Genomic DNA, 21,590 nt, shown 5'->3' on the forward strand with positions numbered 1-21,590 from the left:
TAGGAATAAGACAGAACTAGCAAATTGAAGGAAACCAAGAACCACTAAAGGCAGAAAGACAAACAGAAATAAATGGAGAGAAGACAAAAAAAACAAAAAAACCACCTACAAACAGCTGTCATAAGAGTTTAAAACTAACAAATTTCAGTCCAGCAAAAAACTACATGCACACTACCTGCAGGGGCATCAATACACTGCAGCATTATACAATAAACTATGTTCCATGTGCCTTAAGGCAGGAAAATACATTTTTAGATAACTAGTATCTTTTTTCTTTAAACCATCAAAAAACCAAATATAAAAATGAAACCTAAAAAGGAATAAGCCTCAGTTGGGTGGAAACCAGCAGTGTGTGGAACATTCCATCTCTCAACAATGTCATATAAGAGGACAATGACACTGAGTCCAGAGGCCAGGTAAGGAACTAGAGAAGGAGCCATTTCCAATCTGCACAAATAGAAGACTCTTAGGCAAGGTGCCAAAACATAAATTATTTCCCTTCTGCAAAGTATATAGAATCTTCAGCACTAACCATACTAAAAACAAATGAAGGAAGTACATGTATCACTTGGAATTTATACCAATTTTACACTAAGAATAACCCCTTGTCATCTGGGTAAAAGTGTAGATGGAAAGAACACAAATGATGAAATAAAGGTGAGTAACAGCAATGCCACTAAAGAAACCACAAACAGCTGACAGATGAGAAACTTGCGCGAAGGTTGAAGAAGAGAGCAACTGAGAGACACGACCCAAGTACTTAGAAAGCATCTGTTACATACACTCAATCTTAACTTGTTCTTGCTTCTCTTGTTGGGCAAGTCGTGCTGCAACTTCTTCAGGTGGCCGCTCCCTTACAGAAGTTGAGGATGCTTCCTCTTGCAGCAAAAGTAAATAAGAGGAAATCAAATTTCAGCACAGAATTTCAACAGCTAATGGGGACATAAAAACACCATCATTTGTATTTGCCAGCTATATCAACTTGAGGGTATTTTTGTGATAAAGATTATAAAACCACATCATGACTGAATGATTCCAACATGAAGAAATATAGGGTCAGCTCTAAAGTCCCTTGTTTTCAAAGATTTATTCTCTGAAATATCAAAAATTAGCTAAGCAAGACTGCAGACCTAAAGCCAGTATAAATATGCACTTAAGAGTGTCTAGCAATTGCCTAGACAGTACATAGTTCGATGAACACATCATTTATAAAACCACATGTACAGAGAATTTAACTACCTGAAGTTGCAGGCTTGGGTTTTCCTTCACCAGTTTCAGGGTGATCGGTTTTTACAGGTTCCTCATGCTGAACCACAGGGGCTGGGACCGACAGTGCATCACCTGCTGCAGAGATAATTTGAGCTGCCTCTGTAGGTGCTATAAATATACGTCACACATGGTATATAGTTTCCTGGGTTAACAGAGAACACACAGGAATCTACTACCACTACTGCTATTGCACATCTGACTCCTTAAAGACACAAATGCTTGTGATGCCACTACTCAAACACACAGATTAGTCAGGGGCTCTGTCCACTGCATAAATCCACAAGCAATGAACAATGGTGGGGAAAGCACAAGAGAAAGGAATCTGGTCAGCATCCAGATGTATTCTAACCATTATTCTCAGGCAAGGCGTCGAGTAATAGTACTGAATGGTACTAATACTTAACATGAGAAGGGGGCATAAGATTTACATAACATGTGAAAATAATAACAAAGGGGGAAAAGGAGCCTATGATGAAGAAAGTAAGCAAAAAAAAGTAACCAAAAACCATTTTCTAATTGCTTTGAAAAATGGCAGAGATGAATGAAGAGGTGTGAAGAAAAACAAGATGGCAAGTTTAAACACAGAGAAAAAAGGTTCACAGCTTAGATGGTGAGTTAGAGAACTGAATCAAAAAACTTATGTCATAGACATATTTTTAAAGAAAGGAAGGTTTAAAAATCAAGAGCCTATATTTATAAATAAAAGTGTTGATGGAAAAGAAAGTGATTAATTCTGAAGACAGAATAGATGCAGAGGACAATAAAATGGAGAAAAAAGTTTCCTAAATAAGTTGAAGGTCCCATATAAGAATTACAGTTGGATTATCACAAAGCCCACTAACTGGTCTCCTCACTCTGTCCTTGTTTTCTTTATCTGTCCTCCACAAGAGCCAGTCGGCATATGTGCTTAGTTGCTTGGTCATGCCCGACTCTTTGTGACCCTATGAACTATAGCCTGCTAAGTTCCCCTGTCCATGGGATTTTCCAGGCAAGAATACTGCAGTGGGTAGCCATTCCCTTCTCCAAGGTATCTTCCTGACCCTAAGATCAAATCCAGGTCTTCTACATTGCAGGTGTATTCTTTACCATCTGAGCCACCAGGGAAGCCCACAATAGCCAGTGCCAGTACTCTTATTAAAATAAAAGATATCAATCCCCTGACCCATAACCCTCCCAACAGCTTCCCACCTTACTCAGACTAGAAAGCAAAACTCTTACGATGGTCACCAAGAACTGACATGCTGGTTTTCTGCTCCCTCTTTGACCTCATTTGCTGTTTTCTGCTTACTCCAGCCAGTCCAGCTTCATTAACTCCTTGCTAGAACATGCCAACTCTTTGCACTAGCTAATCCTTCTACCTGGATGCTCTTTCCCACCAGTCTTTTACATGACTGACTCACTCATCTCTTTCTGGTCTTTGCCTTCCAGAGACTTCTCCTGCCCACTCCATTTAAAACTGCAATATTCCCTCCCACATTTACCATTTTATGCCATCCTATACATAAATTACTTGTGCTTTATATACAATTTCCCTCCCCTCATCCCACTAAGAAATATGCATAGCTTTTGTATGCTTGTTTTTACTATTTTGTTCATGGCTATAACCTCAGTGCCTAGAAGACACGCACCACTTGGCACAAAAGAGATACTCAGTATTTACTGAATGAAAGGTGATTTCATCAAGGCAGAAGTGACTACAGACAAACAATAAATTCAAATGTATGCTGAACAGGTTGCTGCTGCTACTAAGTCGCTTCAGTTGTGTCCGACTCTTTGCGACCCCACAGACAGCAGCCCACCAGGCTCCGCCGTCCCTGGGATTCTCCAGGCAAGAACACTGGAGTGGGTTGCCATTTCCTTCTCCAATGCATGAAAGTGAAAAGTGAAAGTGAAGTCGCTCAGTCGTATCCGACTTCACGATCCCATGGGTTGCAGCCTACCAGTCTCCTCCGTCCATGGGATTTTCCAGGCAAGAATACTGGAGTGGGGTGCCATTGCCTTCTCCGCTGAACAGATTAGGATGGGTAAATGCTGTAAATTGGTGTGGGATTACTTATAAATCATAAAGACAAAAAAATACCTGCATATCAAAACCTAGATCAAGACACTTCAATCACTAAGACAGAAGAGAGGAAAACGAATTAGTGAACAAACAGAAAAAAGAAGTGGGGAAAGAGAGCAAATCTTAAAATCTAAAGAGAGAGAAAACTAGGAGTCAGAGAAAAGGAAAAAAGTAACTGTGTTTCAGGCAAGGCCGATTCTTGTTCTTACCAGTACTCAGTAGCTATTCAAAAACAAAAGCCCCATTCCATATCCCACTCAACCCCAAGAAGACACGAGAGAATATTCCTTCCCCAGGGTGAGGGAAGACTCCTTCATGGGGACAGACTCCCTCACCCTTGACCATGGGTACAAATACATTAAAACAATTTATTTACTCACAATTTTAAAAGAAGGATTCTGAATATAGGTACCTGTTGTTGAAGCGGAAGTATCTCCCTTTTGTTTTTGAGGTTGTGAGGCAGGCTGTTTTGATTCTTTCATTACCTCTGATACACTAGAGATTTGCAGTGGACCAGACTGAATCTTGGAAATGAAAAACATTTAACGTTTCAGACATAATAGTGTTTTTTAAAAAGGCAGCATACAGTAACTTGTATTATTTAAAAAGTCAAGTTTTTCAAGCTTTTAACGTGGGAGTTATCAATAATTCACAATAATGTATTTTATTAACCACAGTAAAAGAACCCATCATACTAGGAAAATGCAGTCCAAAAGTAGTCCATATTTTAATAATAACAAAAACTACTCCTAGGGTAACTAATGTACTTGATATATGACCTTCCCTTTAAATACCATTACTTTTATGTGTACAACACTGAGAAGGCTATTTCCATTCACTTTCTAAAACTAATTATGGAGTCTTCTAAATACATTCAGTTAGAAACAAACATTTTTTTAAAAGCTCTGAGTAAAAATAAAAATTCGTTTTCCTTTCTTTAATCTCCAAGATTCATGCACATGCACTTCTAAGATGTATGATGCAATTGTAATGCCTGCTTTCCTCTTTCTTAATAACCACATGCTTTAAGTTTAAAGCACCATTCATGAACAGGATTGTAAAATGATATGCCAGAGAAAACTACTGAGTAACGGAAATATTTTCATTTACCGCCTATATGGTCTCTCTTTTTGCAAGAACTTGGCATTGGGACTCAGATATCCTAAGATGACTACTCAACCATAATATAAACGGTTCTGAATTTTGTCACTACCGGAAATCAGAAATATACCCATTTTCTTATTAAAATTTTATTATTTTTATCTCATGAAATGCATGCTCATTATAACAAGCAAAATAGTATCAAGATAAAGCATTGTTTTATTTAGCCTCTTCATTGCTCCTTCCAGCCTTCTCAGGGAGCCACTACTAATGCCCTGAAATCTATCCTTCCACCCATGAGCTCAGATATATACACATATGCAGTTTTTCATTTCATTAAACAATCTAAAATAGGTAATTCTATATTATACTAATTATCATATAACTTTTTTTTTCATTTAGCAACACATTAATATATTTTTTTCATTTAACAACAACTCATTTGCTTCCAGGTTAAGAAATTCTTTTTAGCTGAATAATATCCCAATTTAATTGTATATCCTAATGGAGTTTCAAATTCCGTAATCTGGGTCTCTTATTCCACTATTTATGGACATTCAAACTGTTTCTTGTTCTTTGTTAAGCATTCTTGTCCACAGACAACTGAAAAGCACTAGAGTATGATGTCTGCAGGGTAGTTTGCCCCAAGAAACACTGGGTCAGAGGGCTTGTATATTTTTAAGATATTATCACTTTCACATGAGATTCTAGCAACTCACACTCTCACAAAGAACATGTATGTGTACAAATATAATCTATCTGTAGACTTAGTTGTTCTATTTCTCTAATTTCTATTCCTATGTCAAAATCTTCTTGTTTATAACAGTAGGATTATAACAAAGTCAGTATCTGGAAAGGCAAGTGTCGTCTGATTCCCTAACCAACACTTTCAAAATGTCCTTGACCAGCCTTGTACATTCCTTATTCTTCCATGTGAACTTTAAATCTTGTCTAATTCTTCACCCTCTGGAAAAATCAATTAGAAATTTTATTAGATCTGTGTGTATATTTATGTAAACACACATACACATCATAAAAATATTACTTCTCTCACATATATATTTAAGAGATTTGAGAGAAACATATATTTTAAGAAAAATGACATTTTTATAGTACTATATTCTATCCAGGTATATAACATTTGTCACCATTTAGGGAAGTTATTGTCTACGTTCATCAAAAAGATTTCAGCAGGGGAAGGAGGGGGTGCAATAAACTGAGAGAGCAGTATTAATACATATACATTACCATATGTAAAACAGAGCTAATGGGAAGCTGTATATAACACAGGGAGCTCAACCTAGCACTCTGTGAGGACCTGGAGGTGTGGGATCGGGGTGGAGGGGTGGGAGGGAGGTTCAGGAGGGACGGAGTATATGTACACTTAAGGCTAATTCACGTTATTGTACAGCAGAAACCAACACAACATTGTAAAGCAATTATTCTCTGATTAAAAGAAACAAGAAAAAAACTAAATTCAGATACAGCACTTGTATCTGTAATGAGACAATAAACTAACCATGTGAAAAACATTTTAGGATTATCTTGTCTCAGTATTTACTGACTATGCATAAATAACCATGTTGACACTAAAAGGGTTACCATCAAATGAAATGCATAGTTTCTAAAATCGACACAAGTAACAGTGCACAACAACTGAGAGTACTCAATAAATGGGGCAAAATAAAAATAAAAACACTGCTACTGGAATTCATAGGTGACAGAAAATTGACTTTGGTCTGTGTAGTGAAGAAAGCCAGTCTTGAAGAAAACAATAGAAGACAAAAGAAAGGAAGTCATTGTGGGTAGAAGACGACCATGGGAAGAGGTATACAAATAGAAAGGATCTCTGTTTAGTTTTCTGCTTTACCAAGGACCTTGGAACAACGCCTGGTACATAATAATCACTTGACTGACATTTGAGTAAATGAATGAGTGAGAAGTACAGGCATATCCATAAGGTAAACAAGTACGAGACCACGGATTTATGTGCAGGACCATACAGAGATACGGACAGAAGTGTAAGCAAGAGCCACACTGCCGAGGGTACTGAGTGGCAACCAAAGAACCAGCAAAAACCATAAACCATGGAAATAAAGGAACCAATCGCCAGCTCCCAGGCTAACATTTAACCACTCCTGGTTTCACTTTCCTTATTCATACCATGAGACAATCTCAAAGCCTTACTTGCTTTTATATTCTGTCTTTAAAACAATAGGAATCAAAGTCCCTGATTAAGTGATACAGTGAAAATATCATGAAAACATCACAACACTTATTCTAGAAGATTCTCTAAAACTGATAAAAGGATAGCCTAGATGATGTTAAGAGTGACTGGGGGGCGGAGCCTGGAGGTGGGAAAGAAACGCTGTGTGTAGGGAGGAAGAGCACTGCTGACCTGCCGAGCACTTCCACCTGTCAGCTCTGCATGTCTGCATTACACCACCTAACAACTTGCAGTCTTTTTGAAATTTCTTATTTTTTAATAACTTTATTTATTTTTCATTGTACTGGGTCTTCATTGCTGCATGGGCTTTTCTCTAGCTGCGGTGAGCAGGGGCTACTCTTTGCTGCAGTGTGTGGGCTTCTCATTGCGGCAGTTTCTCTTATGGCGGCACGTGAGCTCAACAGTTGTGGCTCCTGGGCTCTAGAGCACAGGCTCAATAGTCATGGCACATGGGCTGAGTAGCTCCACAGCATGTGAGATCTTCCCAGATCAGGGATCAAACCTGTGTCTCCTGCATTGGCAGGCGGATTCTTTACCACTGAGCTATCAGAGAAGCCTTTGCACTCTTTTTTTTTTTTTGCACTCTTCTTAACTTGCTTTTTTAAAAAAATATTAATGATTGTACCATGCTGTCAGGTAGCTAGGTTAGAATTCTTGGATTCATCTTCACAATTGCCCATATTTTGCTTGCTATCCTCTCTTGTTTAACCTCTAATATTTATTCTTTTTCTTGACACCATTCTTACCCTATTTCTGACCTTTATCAGCAGGGTAGCAAAAGTGGAGCAAGAAGAGGTCAAGGCTATTGAGAATGACACTTGGAAGTCATGTCCAGGGAGAAAAGAACACTACTCTGAACTGTGTAGCCTGACTCTATGCTCCTGGATGCTTCCAGCTATTTCTCCCAGGTCACCTGGCTCAAAACAGACTCAGGACTTTAGAATGAAGCCATAGGATTCTGCCTCTACTGAAGCTGCAACTCTATCTTCCTGAGCCAGCATAAACACTTTATTGTTCACATGGATGAATAAACCATGTAGAAAACTAAGAACATTTTGTATCATTTGGGGTAGGGGCAGGAGAAGTCAAAGGACACCTGCTTTTTCACATAGTAACTGTATCACAGGTCTGGTCTGGAGACCTTGCTACATACTGGAGAAAAGACCTCTACCCAGTTTCTAACAAAGAACTGGTCAGCCATGTTCAACCTCACAGACTAAGGAAATACTCAACACCAAATCAGCAAAATTCATGCTCTCTTTCATCAATCTTTTCTTCAAGCACCTGTTTGAAAGAAGGAATACGTACGATGTTAAAAAAAAAAAAAAATTGTAAGCCTCATGGAGAAAAGAAAGATGAAACTGAAGAAAATGCACAAAGTTCCAGGAATACTGGAAGATATTCCCATCACTGAATCAGTATGCAGCTGAAATTTCTGTGACTGCTTTGTGATCTAAAAGGAGGCATGACTAACTATAACATGGGGATCCTGGTGTCATGGCCATTCTTCGTTTACGCTTTTACCGTTCTAAGAGTCTGAGAGCTGCAGTGCTGGAGGCTGACACGGAACCCCTGGGTCCGCAGGGCAGCCAGGGTTACGTCTGCCCAAGCTGCCCTTCCATTTAACCTATGGGCCACATAAGTATTTTCTATGTGATGTGGACTAAATGAGGGCACTTACGGGACTCCAAAGGGATAAAAATCCTGCTCTACGAAACATTAGTTCAAGTTAAAGAAAAATGACAAGCAATGCTGGCAAAACATTTTCAAGATGAAAACAACCTGCTTTTCAAAGTATTCCACAGGATAAACTGAAACTGTTTAAAACTCTCACCGGTTTCTTTGGCAATGGAACAGTGTAAGGTGGGGAACCAAGGACCATCTCAAACAGTTTATCTGAGTAAGGTATGGTTTTCTCTACATTCTTCCGGAAATGGGAATCCCATTTGGCATACAGGATGGTGCCACCAATACCGCCGCCAACAAACAAAATGCCAGCTCCAGCAACTTTGCTAGCAGACAACCTAAGTGAAAGAAACAGGAAACACAGGTTTTTTTTTTGACTCTCCTAAATTTTCTTTCCTAGACCAGCCTAAGTCTCAAAGACCTTTAAGCTCCACTTCTCTGCCATTGATTCAGATCATAGCAAGCCAGTGTATCTCCACACGCTGCACATCACCTTCCTCTGGTTTGTTGTTTAACATGTTCAAAATAAATAATAACATTTATGGATAACTGTCCCTTAATACAGTAATATCTAGGATAGGAAGAATGAAGCAATTGGCCCTTTCATACTTAAAACTTAGCATGTTCACACTCATGAGGTTTCCTTTGAACCCCAAAAACAAGTATCACTAATTTTCAAAGCTCCTCTCCCTTAATTAAACATTTCGGTAAATACAATGAAATAAATATTAAGAAGAACTAACAAATACTTTTTAAGTTCCAGTGTGCTGAGTTCTAGATATAAATCTATTTGTCATATAATGGAAGCCAGCACAGGGGGAGGGGGATGTCTATCTTGGATGACATCCAACCACCAGAGCCAAAAAGAGCACCATTAACAAATTTTCACCTACAAATACATATGTTCCAAAGGTATTATGAGAAAACTCCAGTGTTTCTACCCTTTAAAAATCAAGATTTTAAGCAGATATTCCCATATTCAAGGAATGAATACACACACACACACTTCAGCACACAATTAAAAGTCTGTTTACAGGGAGACGTGCTACCTACCGAGAACTGCCTGAAGTGGAGTATCTGCGGCATGGTCGCAATGGACGGAGGACAAATTTTCCACAGAGACAACTCTAGAGGGGAAGGAAAAAACATTACAACCAATAGTACAGGAACCTAGAAGGCTTTTAGGGTCGGGAAGTAAATCCTTTTACTACAAATATAAATATCTTTCTTAAAATTTTACTTTCATAAACCAACTTACCATGAAACATATTTACAGATCCTTAAAAACAGTGATATTTCCTGTACCCCAAGACTCATATAAAATTTACTTTTAAGATTTCAAAAAAAAGGGGCTATTTTCAAGATTTCAAAAAGAGAGACTATGAAACCACTCTCCCCTCCTCCCCCACTGACTGCACCATGCAGCTTGTGGGATCTTAGTTTCCCAACAAAGGACTGAATCTGGGCTCCTGGCAGTAGAAGCGTGGAGTCCTACCCACTGGACCACCAGGGAATTCTCCAAACCACTTTCTTTTTTTTAATTGAAGTATATAGCTGATGTGGGCTTCCCTGGTGGTTCAGTGGTAAAGAATTCGTCAATCAATACAGGAGACACAGGTTCAGTTCCTGGGAGAAGGAAACAGCAACCTACTCCAGTATTCTTGTCTGGGAAATCCCATGGACAGAGGAGACTGATGGGCTGCAGTCCATGGGGTAGCAAAAGAATCAGACACAGCTTAGTGACTAAATAACAACAACAACATAGCTGATGTACAATATTATCTTTCTGGTTTACAAAACAGTGTTCACAAATTTTTAAAGGTTATATTTCATTCATAGTTATTATAAAATATTGGCTATATTCCCTGTGTTGTACAATATACCCTTGTAGCTTATTATTTTACACACAGAAGTTTATACCTCTTAGTCCCCTACCCTTACCTTACCTCTCCTGGTTCTCTCTCCACTGGTAACCCACTAGTCTGCTCTCTTTATCTGTGAGTCTGCTTCTTTTTATTGTAAGTGAGTGAGTGTTAGTCGCTCAGTCGTACCCGACTCTTTGCGACCCCATGGACTGCAGCCCACCAGGCTCCTCTGTCCATGAGATTTTCCAGGCAAGGATACTGGAGTGGGTTGCCATTTCCTTCTCCAGGGGATCTTCCCAACCCAGGGATCGAACCTAGGCCTCGTGCACTGCAGGCAGATTCTTTACCGATTGAGCTACAAGGGAAGTTGTAGCTTTTTTCTGGAGAGAAAAGGAGGATGCAATTGAGAAGGTTCACACAGGGCTTCTAAGAGTAATGCTGCAACTTTTAAAAACTTATACACAAGTGTCCTGTTGTTCATGTAAGTGATATCATATAGTACTTGTCTTTGACTTATTTCACTTAGCACGCTGATTATAAAATAATCCTTGCATGATTTTACTCTGATGGTTTCATTTTTTTACGTTTAAATCTTTGAATCCAGTGTAAAGTATATGGTACAGATTAACTATTTTTTCCTAAATGTCTATTCAGTTGTCCCTAAATCACAAACTGAATTTCTTCCAACAATTTGAAATGCCACCCTAAAAAATACTCAATTTCTTGATGCATTTAGATTTCTTAATTTGTTTCACTGATCCACCCTATTCACACACTTTTATTCATAAACAAATAACACAATGTTTTAATGACTGCATCTTACAATTAGGCTTTAACCTGGTAGAGCTAGTCCTCTCTTCTAGTACTTTTTTTTTCAGCATTTTTCTGGATTTTCTTGCTTTTGTTGTTGTTTTGAAAGCTGAGCTTTCAATTAAACAACTATAACAACTGTAATATGCACCCTGATTTAAGAAGAGATTAAATGTGGAAAAAATTTACCTTTTATGACCAAAAAACAGTAGCAGTAAGTTTCATACCTCTATACAAAATAAAAAAAACCTGACTGTATCTTGACTCAAATTAATAGGTTTTTTAAATCTGAAACAGTGGCTCCTGATTTTAAAAATTGGCTACCTGCATAGTCTGTAATAAATTTTATTCCAAATAGAGCTTTAAAAGTTAGGAAATTGAAGCTTTTTACAGTTTCATCATACAAGTATGAATCCCTAGATACCAAGTTTAATCTTGCCTATTAAATATATATATACCTGTATCTTCTAAGTCTCTTAATTCGCAAGTCTTTTACTCTATAGATGATTCCTCCAATAATTATTCTGTTGGAAGAATCTGCTTGCTTGATCTGCAGAATTCTCCACAGACTGGATTCTGTTCAAGGTGCAACTTAAAACAGGCCAGTCCTCTGTATTTCCTGCAACCTGGAGCAGAAACCAGACACTTGACCAGACTCAGGTTTACTCTCTTTGGCAAGACTTTACATGGTAGTGTCTTCTTTCACTATGGAGGCACGCAATGACTGCCTGTCTCTCTTTTTGTAATGTTATCAACTGCTGATTTACAATGTCTAGATCTATTCATTTATTGGAAGTTGCCAAAAGTGGACTCTGATTCTATTTTTCATTTATAATTTGATATATTCAATAAAGAGATCCTTACCCTCATCTACAATTTAGTTACTCAGCAGTAGAGTTTAAAGAGGAAAGGAAGAATAAATGGTTTATTCTTTTTATCCTTTTATCCAGTTATCCTCTCATGATGAACAATTACAGGGTTTTTTGATTTTCATTTATTGTTGACATACTGTATTTTCCAAAACTTGCCACATTTCACATGCTTTTCTAGAACCTTGCCACCTCCCCAGAACCCTGCAAGCTTATACTATCCCAAGAACCTCCTAATGTAACCTCCTCAGAAATGAAAGATAAATACTTACTTATATATTATCTCCTTGTATGTATATATGCATGCGTGTGTGCTAAGTCACTTCAGTCGTGTCTGACTCTTAAAGAGTCCACGGACTATAGCTGGCCAGGCTCCTCTGTTCATGGGATTTTCTAGTCAAGAATACTGGAGTGGATGGCCATGCCCTCCTCCAGGGGATCTTCCCAACCCAGAGATCCAACCCACATCTCTTAGCATCTCCTGCACTGGCAGATAGGCTCTACCACTAGCGCCACCTGGGAACCATATGTATATATAATACAATGTAATTTTTATCTGTATAATAAAAAATATAATTTACTGTGAAAGAACAAATAATGTTATGGTTAATTAATACCACTAGGCTTGGGGTGATCTGTTATACAGCTATAACCAACCATATGCTTGCACCTGGAAATGGGGTGCTACTATAAAACATGAAACACATGGTAATGACTTTGGGATGGGACTGGGGGGTGGAACTGAAAGTTGGAAGGGCCTTGAGGAGACTGTTAGCAGAAGCCTAATGATCTTCACGGAAGCTGTTTTGGTGAGGGCTTAAGAAAAGCATGAAAAATATTTTGGGAACCTGGAGGAGAAAGGAATCTTTCTATGTAGTGGTAGAAGTTTATCAAAACTCTCACGATGGTAAGATGTGGAAAACAGAAAAGTAGGCATCACTGCACATAATGAAAGGGGCTTCCCAGGTGGCACTAGTGGTAAAGAATCCACCTGCCAATGCAAGACGTGCTGGAGACACGAGTTTGATCCCTGGGTTGGGAAGATCCCCTGGAGGAGGGCATGGCAACCCACTCCAGTATTCTTGCCTAGAGAATCCCATGAACAGAGGAGCCTGGCAAGCTACAGTTCATGGAGTTGCAAAGAGTCGGACATGACTAAAGTGACTTAGTACACACTATCTAATGAACTGATGGATTTAGCTAGACAGAGTATCAAGCTGAATGTTCACAAGTGCCAAATGGTTCCTTTCAGCAGAGTATAATAAGGATAGAGTCAAGCTTCTAAAACATAAGACAAAAAAACTGTTTAGCTTGCAAGCAAAATTTGAAGGAAATATAAAGGACCCAGTTCTTGGTGGGTTAAAAAATGAGACTGTTTCTCATTCTCAGCCTCTCCAGTTAGCAAAGATCCTTTAAGACCTCAGAAGGATCTCAGGAGGTGCTCCTCAGAGAACTTTTTACACTGAGAATAGGCTCACTAAGGACAACATTAAGAGTATGCAACCCGTATTCCTTTCATTAAACAACAGGACTGCTGAGAATCTTAGGGGTTTTAGACCACAGCAACCTCACAGGAAGCCTAAAATGGAGAATAGCTTATCCTGGTCAGATTTATGGGTGTGGCTTTTGTCTAATGGAGAAAATCCCAGAAAGACCCACAAGAAACCCACGAAGTCATTAAGATGAAAAACAGGCCAGCCTGGATTAAAGGGGAAAGAGTACAAAATGAATCGAAGTTTCTGGACTCCAGAACGTCTGCAGACAGACATCAGTCTGAGAAAACGATTCAGCTGCCAACAGGCTACGTTTCTAGAATAGGAAGGATAATTTAAGGAGTGAAACCTGAAGCCCAGAGGGTAGAACCAAGTTAAGGAGAAACATTCCCAAGCAGAAGGACTAAGTCCTAATTAAGCAAGCAGCAACTCATGCCAGATAGACCTGACATTTGTTATGAACAGTGACTGCTGTGTCTCTTTTTTTTTCCTGCCTTTTGGGATGGGAGTGTCACACTTTATTGTACACAGGACACATGGGGAACAGATAACTTGTCTCTTTAGTTCACAGGTCTTTAGACTGAAAGGAAAAGCACTTAAGGAACTGCACCCAAGGGATCACACCCAAGATGTTTTGTGTGCAAAGGTAACTGATTTGATGACAAGACCCTGGTCTGTTAGTCTAAGTCTGATGCTGTGATGGGATGAGGTTCTGGAGGGTTCTAAGGAAGATTGTGAACACATCTGCATGTGGGAGGGATTCGAGTTGCTGTGGTTACAGGATAGACCACATGACTACAGTAATACTTCCTGTGATATTATTTCTTCTAGCAACTCGCTATCTTCCATCAAACTGACATCTATGCACCAATTCCTGGAACCAGGACAGGCCTAAGTTATCAATTTACTAATAAGGGCAGTGAAAGTGATACTCTGTGACATATGAGACCAGGACATAAAGGGAACACAGTTTCTGCCTGGCTCTGCCTCTCATCACACTTGCTCTTGGAACCCAGCCACCAAACAGTGAGGAAGCCCAGACACGTAAAACCCCACATGTAGGTGTTCCAGCCAACAGCGCCAGCTGAGGTCTCAGTTGCCACCAGTATCAACTGCCAGACATGGGACTGAGGAAGCCTTTGAGATGACTCTAGCCCTAGAAACTGCCTGACTACAGCCTCAAAAGGGATGCTGACCAAACTGTCCACCTGAGGCCAGGAAACCCCCAGAACTGAGTGAGGCAATAATCTTTTACCCCAAGCTCAAGGTGCCTTATGTAGTTACCACAAACTAAAACAGGATCTTTATCAACTCATAGATTTAAATACTTTTGATGGATTTAAATCAGCTGCAATTATTATCTGTTTGAAAACTCAAATTGTCCCAATTTTGGCCAATGGATACTACTTCAAGTTTATTATGTGTTATATTACTTTAATATTACATACACACACACATCTATTTATTGATCTTTAGATATCTACCTGGAGGGCCTTCCAGGTGGCGCTAGTAATAAAGAACCTGCCTACCAATGCAGGAGGGCTTCCCTTGTAGCTCAGTTGGTAAAGAATCTGCCTGCAGCACAAGAGACCCAGGTTCGATCCCTGGGTCAGGAAAATCCCCTGGAGAAGGAAATAGAAACCCACTACAGTATTCTTGCCTGGAGGATCCCACGGACAGAGGAGACTGGCAGGCTACAGTCCATGGGGTCGCAAGAGTCAGACATGACTTAGTGACTAAACCACCACCAATGCAGGAGATGTAAGGGACGTGGGTTGGATCCCTGGGTCAGAAAGATCCCCTGAAGGAGGGTACAACAACCCACTCCAAAATTCTTGCCTGGAGAATCCCATAGACAGAGTAGCCTGGTAGGCTACAGTCCATAAGGTCGCAAAGAGTTGGACATGATTGAGCATGCATGCACACACTTCATACATCAGGTCATTTCCAACTACCTGGTGCTTTTTCTCTGCATGGTAAATTTCACTTATAAAAGTCACCATTTAAAGTGCACATGTCAGTGCCATTTAGTACATGCACAATGCTATACAACCATCACCACTATTTAGTTCCAGAACAGTTTCATCACTCCAAAAATAAATTCCTGTACCATCAGGTCTCCCCACATTCCCTTCTCCCTAGCTCCTAGCAGCAATTATCTACCTTAGCTCTACAGAGCCTGTTCTGAACTTTTCCTATAAATGGAATAATGCAATATGTTGCCTTCTGTGGCTTGTTTTTAAGGTCCTTCTATGTTGTCACATGTATCATGTATGTAACTCTTACTTGATTCCTTTTTGTGAAATTAGTATGAAACTAGTTCATTCAGTTTGAACTGCCAAACCCTAGTTCAAACTGAATGAACTAGTTTGTTGTATAGATATACCATATTTTGTTTATCTAGACATCAGCTGAACATCTGAATTGTCTCTATCTTTTGCTATCAACATTCACCTACAAGTTTTTGTTTGAATACCTGTTTTCAGTTCTTTGGGGTGGAACTGCAGGGTCATACGGTTAATTCTATGTTTAACTACGGTTAATTCTATGTTTAACTCTGCAACATTTTACATTCCCACAGTGAAGTATGAGGGTTCCAATTTCTCTACATCCTCACTTGTTATTTTCTGTTTTTAATCAGAACCATCCTGTTGGCTACAAAGTGGCTATTTCACTGTGATTTTGATTTACATTTTCTTAATGTCAAAGGATTTTGAGCTCTTTTCTAGTGCTTGTTGGCCATTTATATACCTTCCCTGGATAAATGTCTAGTTAAGTCCTTAGCCCATTTTTTATTTGGGTTGTCTTCTTGTTCCTAAATTGTAGGAGATCTTTACATATTACAGATACTAGAACTTCATCAGTTATATGATTTGAAAATAGTCCCTCCTATTCTTTTCATTCTTGCGTCATTTGATGCAAAAATTTTTTTAATTTTGTGAAATCAAATTTATCTTATGTCTTTTGGTGTCCTGGGTTAAGAAACCACTGCCAAATCCAAGGTCTACCTCCAAAACTCTTTCTTAAGCATCAGACTAAACTCTCTCTTTATTCATACAAACTAAATATCCTAACTGTAATACAAAAGATACTGAACACCTCTTAATTCTGGAATACCTTTTAATAATAATAAACAACAATACAGAAGAGACATTACTATTTCAAAACAATTTGTCTTGACATATAACTCTGTAATAAATGTTGTTAAGGTTAGTGCTGCCTTCAACCTATAAAAATGTGATTATAGCAAACAAAACAAACAAAAGGAGAGATAAAACACACAATTTCCATTTGATGGTTGTACATCATTAGATTTAATTTCTAGGCCAAGATATTGTTCTTTTTAAAGTGTAGTTTAAGGTTCAGGCATGCGTTCTGGCTCATAGTGATTGAAAGTACTTTAAATTAGTGGGAAAGTAGCATGCTTGCATCACATAGAGTGAGACTGGTATTCAGTTACCTCTGTTGCGCCAGTTTGTGTTGCAGTTTACTGATTCAATATAACCCTCCATTTAAAATTCCTTTTTCAGATTTGTGAATTTTATTTTTATTAAGAATATAGATATAAAGTACTGAAGTTTAGAGCTAGGCCTTGAAATAACCTTTTTAGGATCTGTTAGGAATAAGGTTGGTATTGTATTGTATGTAACCTGCACAATGTGGAAAGCTGATAAACCTGTGCAAAATCTTAAAAAAACAAAAAAACACAATTTCCATGTGATGTTTTGGTACAAACCACTAATTCCTTAGCCCTACCAAACTAAAGTGAACATAGAAAAAGAAACCACAATCCTGGAAATAGAGACTGTAATACAAGGCCCCTCATATAAACCCTATCTAGAGGTTGAAGGTTTCCTTTCTAAACTAGGGGGTAGTTGTGACTGATATTTTTGAATTCTGTCAGAAGAATTCCTCCCACACAAACAAAAGACATCCAGACATTAATGGTCAGTTCTACATTTGAAATACAGATTAATATGCAACAACTTTTTCTATAGTTAACTAAAAATATTTTATAGAAATCATGCATTAAGGTTAAAAATCTATCACACACAAAAATACAGTACATTTGACATGAAAGCAGTATTATTTCTCAGTAAATTCACATTCTAGATCTAGGAGAAAAAGGGCTCTTTAGTTATGATAAAGAAATGGCAGATATTCATCAGCATGGCAAAAGCAGGAAGGTGACATTTCCCTAGTTTTCTCTGCATCTATGTGTGGATATATATTACTTATATATTCTCAATCTGTGTTCTAAGTCATGACGTAAAATGTATTTCAAAATGGTTTGAAAGCAACTGATCTACAGAAATAAAAATGAAGAATAAAAAAAAGATTCTAATATCCGTAGAAGTAAACAGGCTGCATCATATATTAAACTACTTTCTACCATGTACACCTTGCTACCTACATCTATTACTGAGCAATAGTATTTTATTATCCTAGTGAAAAGAAAGAATTCTAAAAGATGATAGCTAAAAATATTCACAAGACAAGTTCAGTCTTAAACTAGCCCTGCTATCAAACTTGGTCTTAGTTAAATAAATTAGCTTAGTCAATCCTCAAGAATAATGATGTCTCCTTCTCTTTTAAGATCAATAAATATGCAGTGACTACTCCCAAATTTATAGTCTGGGAGAGGGTCAGGCTAGACTGAAAGCCCGGGTCCTCCAAACCCCAGGTCCTCCAAACCCCGGGTCCACCTCAAAAATGGTTGGGCCTGGCCATGCAGTCCTGGGACTAAGAGAAGATGGATGGTGTCAGGTCTGGCAAGTGAGGAAGAATCAGAGTTCTGAAGCTCATTTCTGGGAAAGAAAGAGTAATTCATTCCTGCTGAATACCCACATGGATGACTAAGTCCAGACACTGAGAATCAGTTAGATGTCAGCTGATGTGGTTAATTTTATATGTCAAAATAGGTGTTTTTGGATGAGATCAACATTTAAATCAGTGAACTACTAATAAAGTGGGTTGCCTTCCACAATGTGGGTGGGCCTCATCCAACCAACCAAAGGCCTCAATAGAACAAAAAGACCAGCCTGCCCAAGCAGGAGGCAATTCTCTAGCAGAATGCCTTCAACCAAAACTGAACCATCAGCTCTCCTGGGTCTCTAGCTTGCCAGTCTTCAGAATGAAAATGTACCATCTCTTCTGAGTATGTGCATATTAAGCCTGCCAGCCTCCATTACAGATATGGGACTTGACCATCTCCACAACTGATTGGGTCAATTCTTTATAATAAGTCTATCTATATTCACATCCTATTGGTCCTATTTCTCTCTGTGTGTTAGTCACTCAGTTGTGTCTGACTCTCTGCAACCCCATGGACTATAGCCCACCATTGTCCTCTGTCCATAGAATTTTCCAGGCAAGAATACTGGAGTGGGTTGCCATTCCCTTCTCCAGTAGATCTTCCCAACAAGTATTGGACCCAGGTCTCCGGCACTGCAGGCAGATTCTTTACCATCTGAGCCAAGTTTCTCTAGAGAAGTTCTAAAACCTATGGAGGTTTAAGGGAGGTCACATCTTCTCATGGAAATTAAGAAAAATTCACAGAACACATTAATCTTTCATTCAAACATGTCACACTTGTGACATGTTTATTTACTGAATATCTATTAGGAGCTAGGGACTATTATGAGTACTGATGTAAATACAGTCCCTTTGAGGAGCTTCCATTTTAATGTGGAAAACATAATAAATACACAGTATGTCAGGTGGTGTTAAGAGCTACAAAGTAAAACCAAGGAGGGTAAGGGTAGGTTCCAGAGGGATGCAAAGGAGAGAGCGAGCAGAGTCTTAGAAAGGGAAGGCCTCTCTGAAAGAAAAGTGGTATCTAAGAAAACATCTGAATGAAGGGAGTGAGTTAAGAAAAGATGTGTGGGAGGACTTCAGGGCAAACAGCAACTGAAAAGGCAATCAGAAGAACAGAATGAAGCAGAGTAAAAAAAAATAAGATATGCAAAGAGCCAGATCACAAAGAGCCCTGTGGATGTGGTAAAGAGTTTAGATTTTATTCTGATATGATGGGATGTCACTGGAGGGCATGGCATGGTCCAGTCTGTGTGCTTTTTTAAAGGCCTTTGTTAACAACGAGGTAAAGAACAGACCTTAGGGTAGACAGAGGAGACAGATCAGTGACAACCATGCTGTAACCTTTGGGCTGAATAACGAAGAGTGGGCCTGAAAGGAGGGCCCCAAAGATACACCTCAACAGTTCTGCCCTGAAAGGTTGCTCTGCTTCCTGCATCCTTCCAGGCCCACTTGGGCACTTTGGTAGCCCAGATTCTAAGATGGCTCCCACGATCTCTGTCCCCAGTGGTTAAGCCCATGATCAGAGTTGTACAGGCAAAAGGGATTTTATAGATGTAATGAGGTTTCTAATCAGTTGACCTGATTTATCAAAAGGGATTTATCCAGGTGGGTTTGCCCTAATCACATAAGCCTTTTAAACCTAGGTCTGGAAATCAGAAACAGGGAAGAGATATTAAAGTCTGAGACACAAGCTCATGGTAGCCTGCAACAAAGTAAACATCTACGCTATAAACTGCTTCTAAGAATCTTGTGGCAAAGAATTTCAGGCAGCCCCTAAGTAGGTGAGGTGAGGGCTAGCAAGAAAACAGGGACTTCAGCCCTACAGCTGCAAGGGACTGAATTCTGCTAACAAACTGAAGGAGCTCAGAAGAGGACCCTGAGCTCCAAATGAGAATCACAGCAGGGACACACTCTGACTGCACCCCTGTATGAGAGCAAGCAGATAACCCTAAGCATTCACCTCTAGAAACAGTAAGGTAATAAATGGGTGTTGTTTTAAGCTGCTCCATCTGTGGTACCTGCTATGTACACACAGCAATAGGAAACTAATACACACTCCACTTTCCTATGGAAGAGCCTGCTTCTTTTACCCTGGAAACGAAAGGGGAGATGGAAGATAAGCAAATGTGGGGAGAAAAAAAATTGACTTTTCTAACTGACTGTGTCCAGGGACTTTGCTCAATTGCTTGAGTCACAGAACCTGTTTGGTAAATTCCACATTTTGCCAAAATACCAATTCTCTTTCAATTGTGAGCAATGGAAGCAGGTTTACTATTTTGAATTTCAGTAAATTACTTTGATGTGTGTGCTTAGTCGCTCAGCCCTGTCCTACTATTTGCGACCCCATGGACTGTAGCCTGCCAGGCTTCTCTGTCCATGAGATTCTGCAGGCAAGACTACTGGGGTGGATTGCCATTTCCTTCTCCAAAATTACTGTGATAATTATGCAGAAATACAAGTAACTCCTTGGACGTCTGCCAAAGTTGTCCTAGCACCTAGAGACAGAGATCCTCAGGCTAATCTCAGAAACGAGCACAAGGTCAGGCGCTTAACCTTCCTCGAGTTCTAGAAGCTCGAGCTCTTACTGTTTTTATTCAGAGTAGGAATAACTCAAGACGCGTTGTCAGTTATGAAAAGAAAGGCAGTCCTTTCTGGATAATTACAACCTTGACCCCCTAAAACGCGGTCTCCAGCAGTCCAGGCACCTCCTTAAGGTGCAACCAGCCAAGGATATGCGTGTCCCGCTGGGAACTGTAGTTTTCCCCCCGTCGACCTTCAACCACTGGATCCGCGAAACCTCTCACGCGCCCAACCGGCGACCCGGGCGCCAGCAGCCTCGATTGGTCCTAGTCTGAGGCAACGAGGGGCTGATTGGATGGCACGTCCCCAAAGCCGTGCCTCCCGTCCTACGCCCGCCTCCCCGCCACCTTCTCTCCTCCACGCCCCATCCCGTTTCAGCAATAACCCTCCAGTCATTCCCGTCCACCGAACTCCCGAATTAACTGCCTCACGGGCCCACCCAGGACTCTCGCGATAAGGGCGGCCCGGAGACACGCCTCTGTCCTGGGGCCTAGGCAAAGCCAAAGCCTCCCTTATTTTCCGCTGGTTGCCGAGAGTCAGTTCACCATGCGCTGTCTACCGGCGCCCCAGTCCTCACCTGGGCGGTGGAGGTCACGCCGGATAACTGACAGGCTCGCAGCATCTCTGCTGGGCTGACGCCGCTTCGGGTGTAAGTGGGAGCTAGGGCGGCGGCGCGTGTAGGGGAGACGGTGCGTCCGTGCGTGCCTGCGTCCGCGCCGCCTGTCCGCGCCGGGCGTACCGGAAGGGCAGCCAACGCCACTGCGCACGCGCAGCCCCGTCTCGTTCCTGTCCCGGCCATTCGAAGAGGGT

The 21,590-nt window shown here is 40.0% G+C and overlaps 1 protein-coding gene across 9 annotated transcripts in view; it reads right to left on the reverse strand.

Moving 5' to 3' along the window:
- IMMT (inner membrane mitochondrial protein) overlaps positions 1-21,523 on the reverse strand; it is a 40,012-nt gene extending 18,489 nt beyond the window's left edge. For 2 of the 9 annotated variants that reach the window (XM_065929136.1, XM_065929134.1), the window contains exons 1-6: positions 21,358-21,520; positions 9,399-9,472; positions 8,494-8,683; positions 3,744-3,855; positions 1,240-1,341; positions 783-878 (exon numbers count right to left, since the gene is read on the reverse strand). In XM_065929136.1, the coding sequence (XP_065785208.1) occupies positions 783-878; positions 1,240-1,341; positions 3,744-3,855; positions 8,494-8,683; positions 9,399-9,472; positions 21,358-21,402 (619 nt within the window). In that variant the 5' untranslated portion in view covers positions 21,403-21,520. Of the gene's footprint in view, positions 1-782; positions 879-1,239; positions 1,378-3,743; positions 3,856-8,493; positions 8,684-9,398; positions 9,473-21,357 lie in introns of all 9 variants that reach the window. The other 7 variants (XM_065929135.1, XM_065929133.1, XM_065929132.1 and 4 more) reach the window with 5 other exon arrangements.
- Between the last annotated feature and the right edge of the window lie 67 nt (positions 21,524-21,590).

This window comes from Muntiacus reevesi, chromosome 3, assembly GCF_963930625.1.
Source record: "Muntiacus reevesi chromosome 3, mMunRee1.1, whole genome shotgun sequence".
NCBI lineage: Eukaryota > Metazoa > Chordata > Mammalia > Artiodactyla > Cervidae > Muntiacus > Muntiacus reevesi.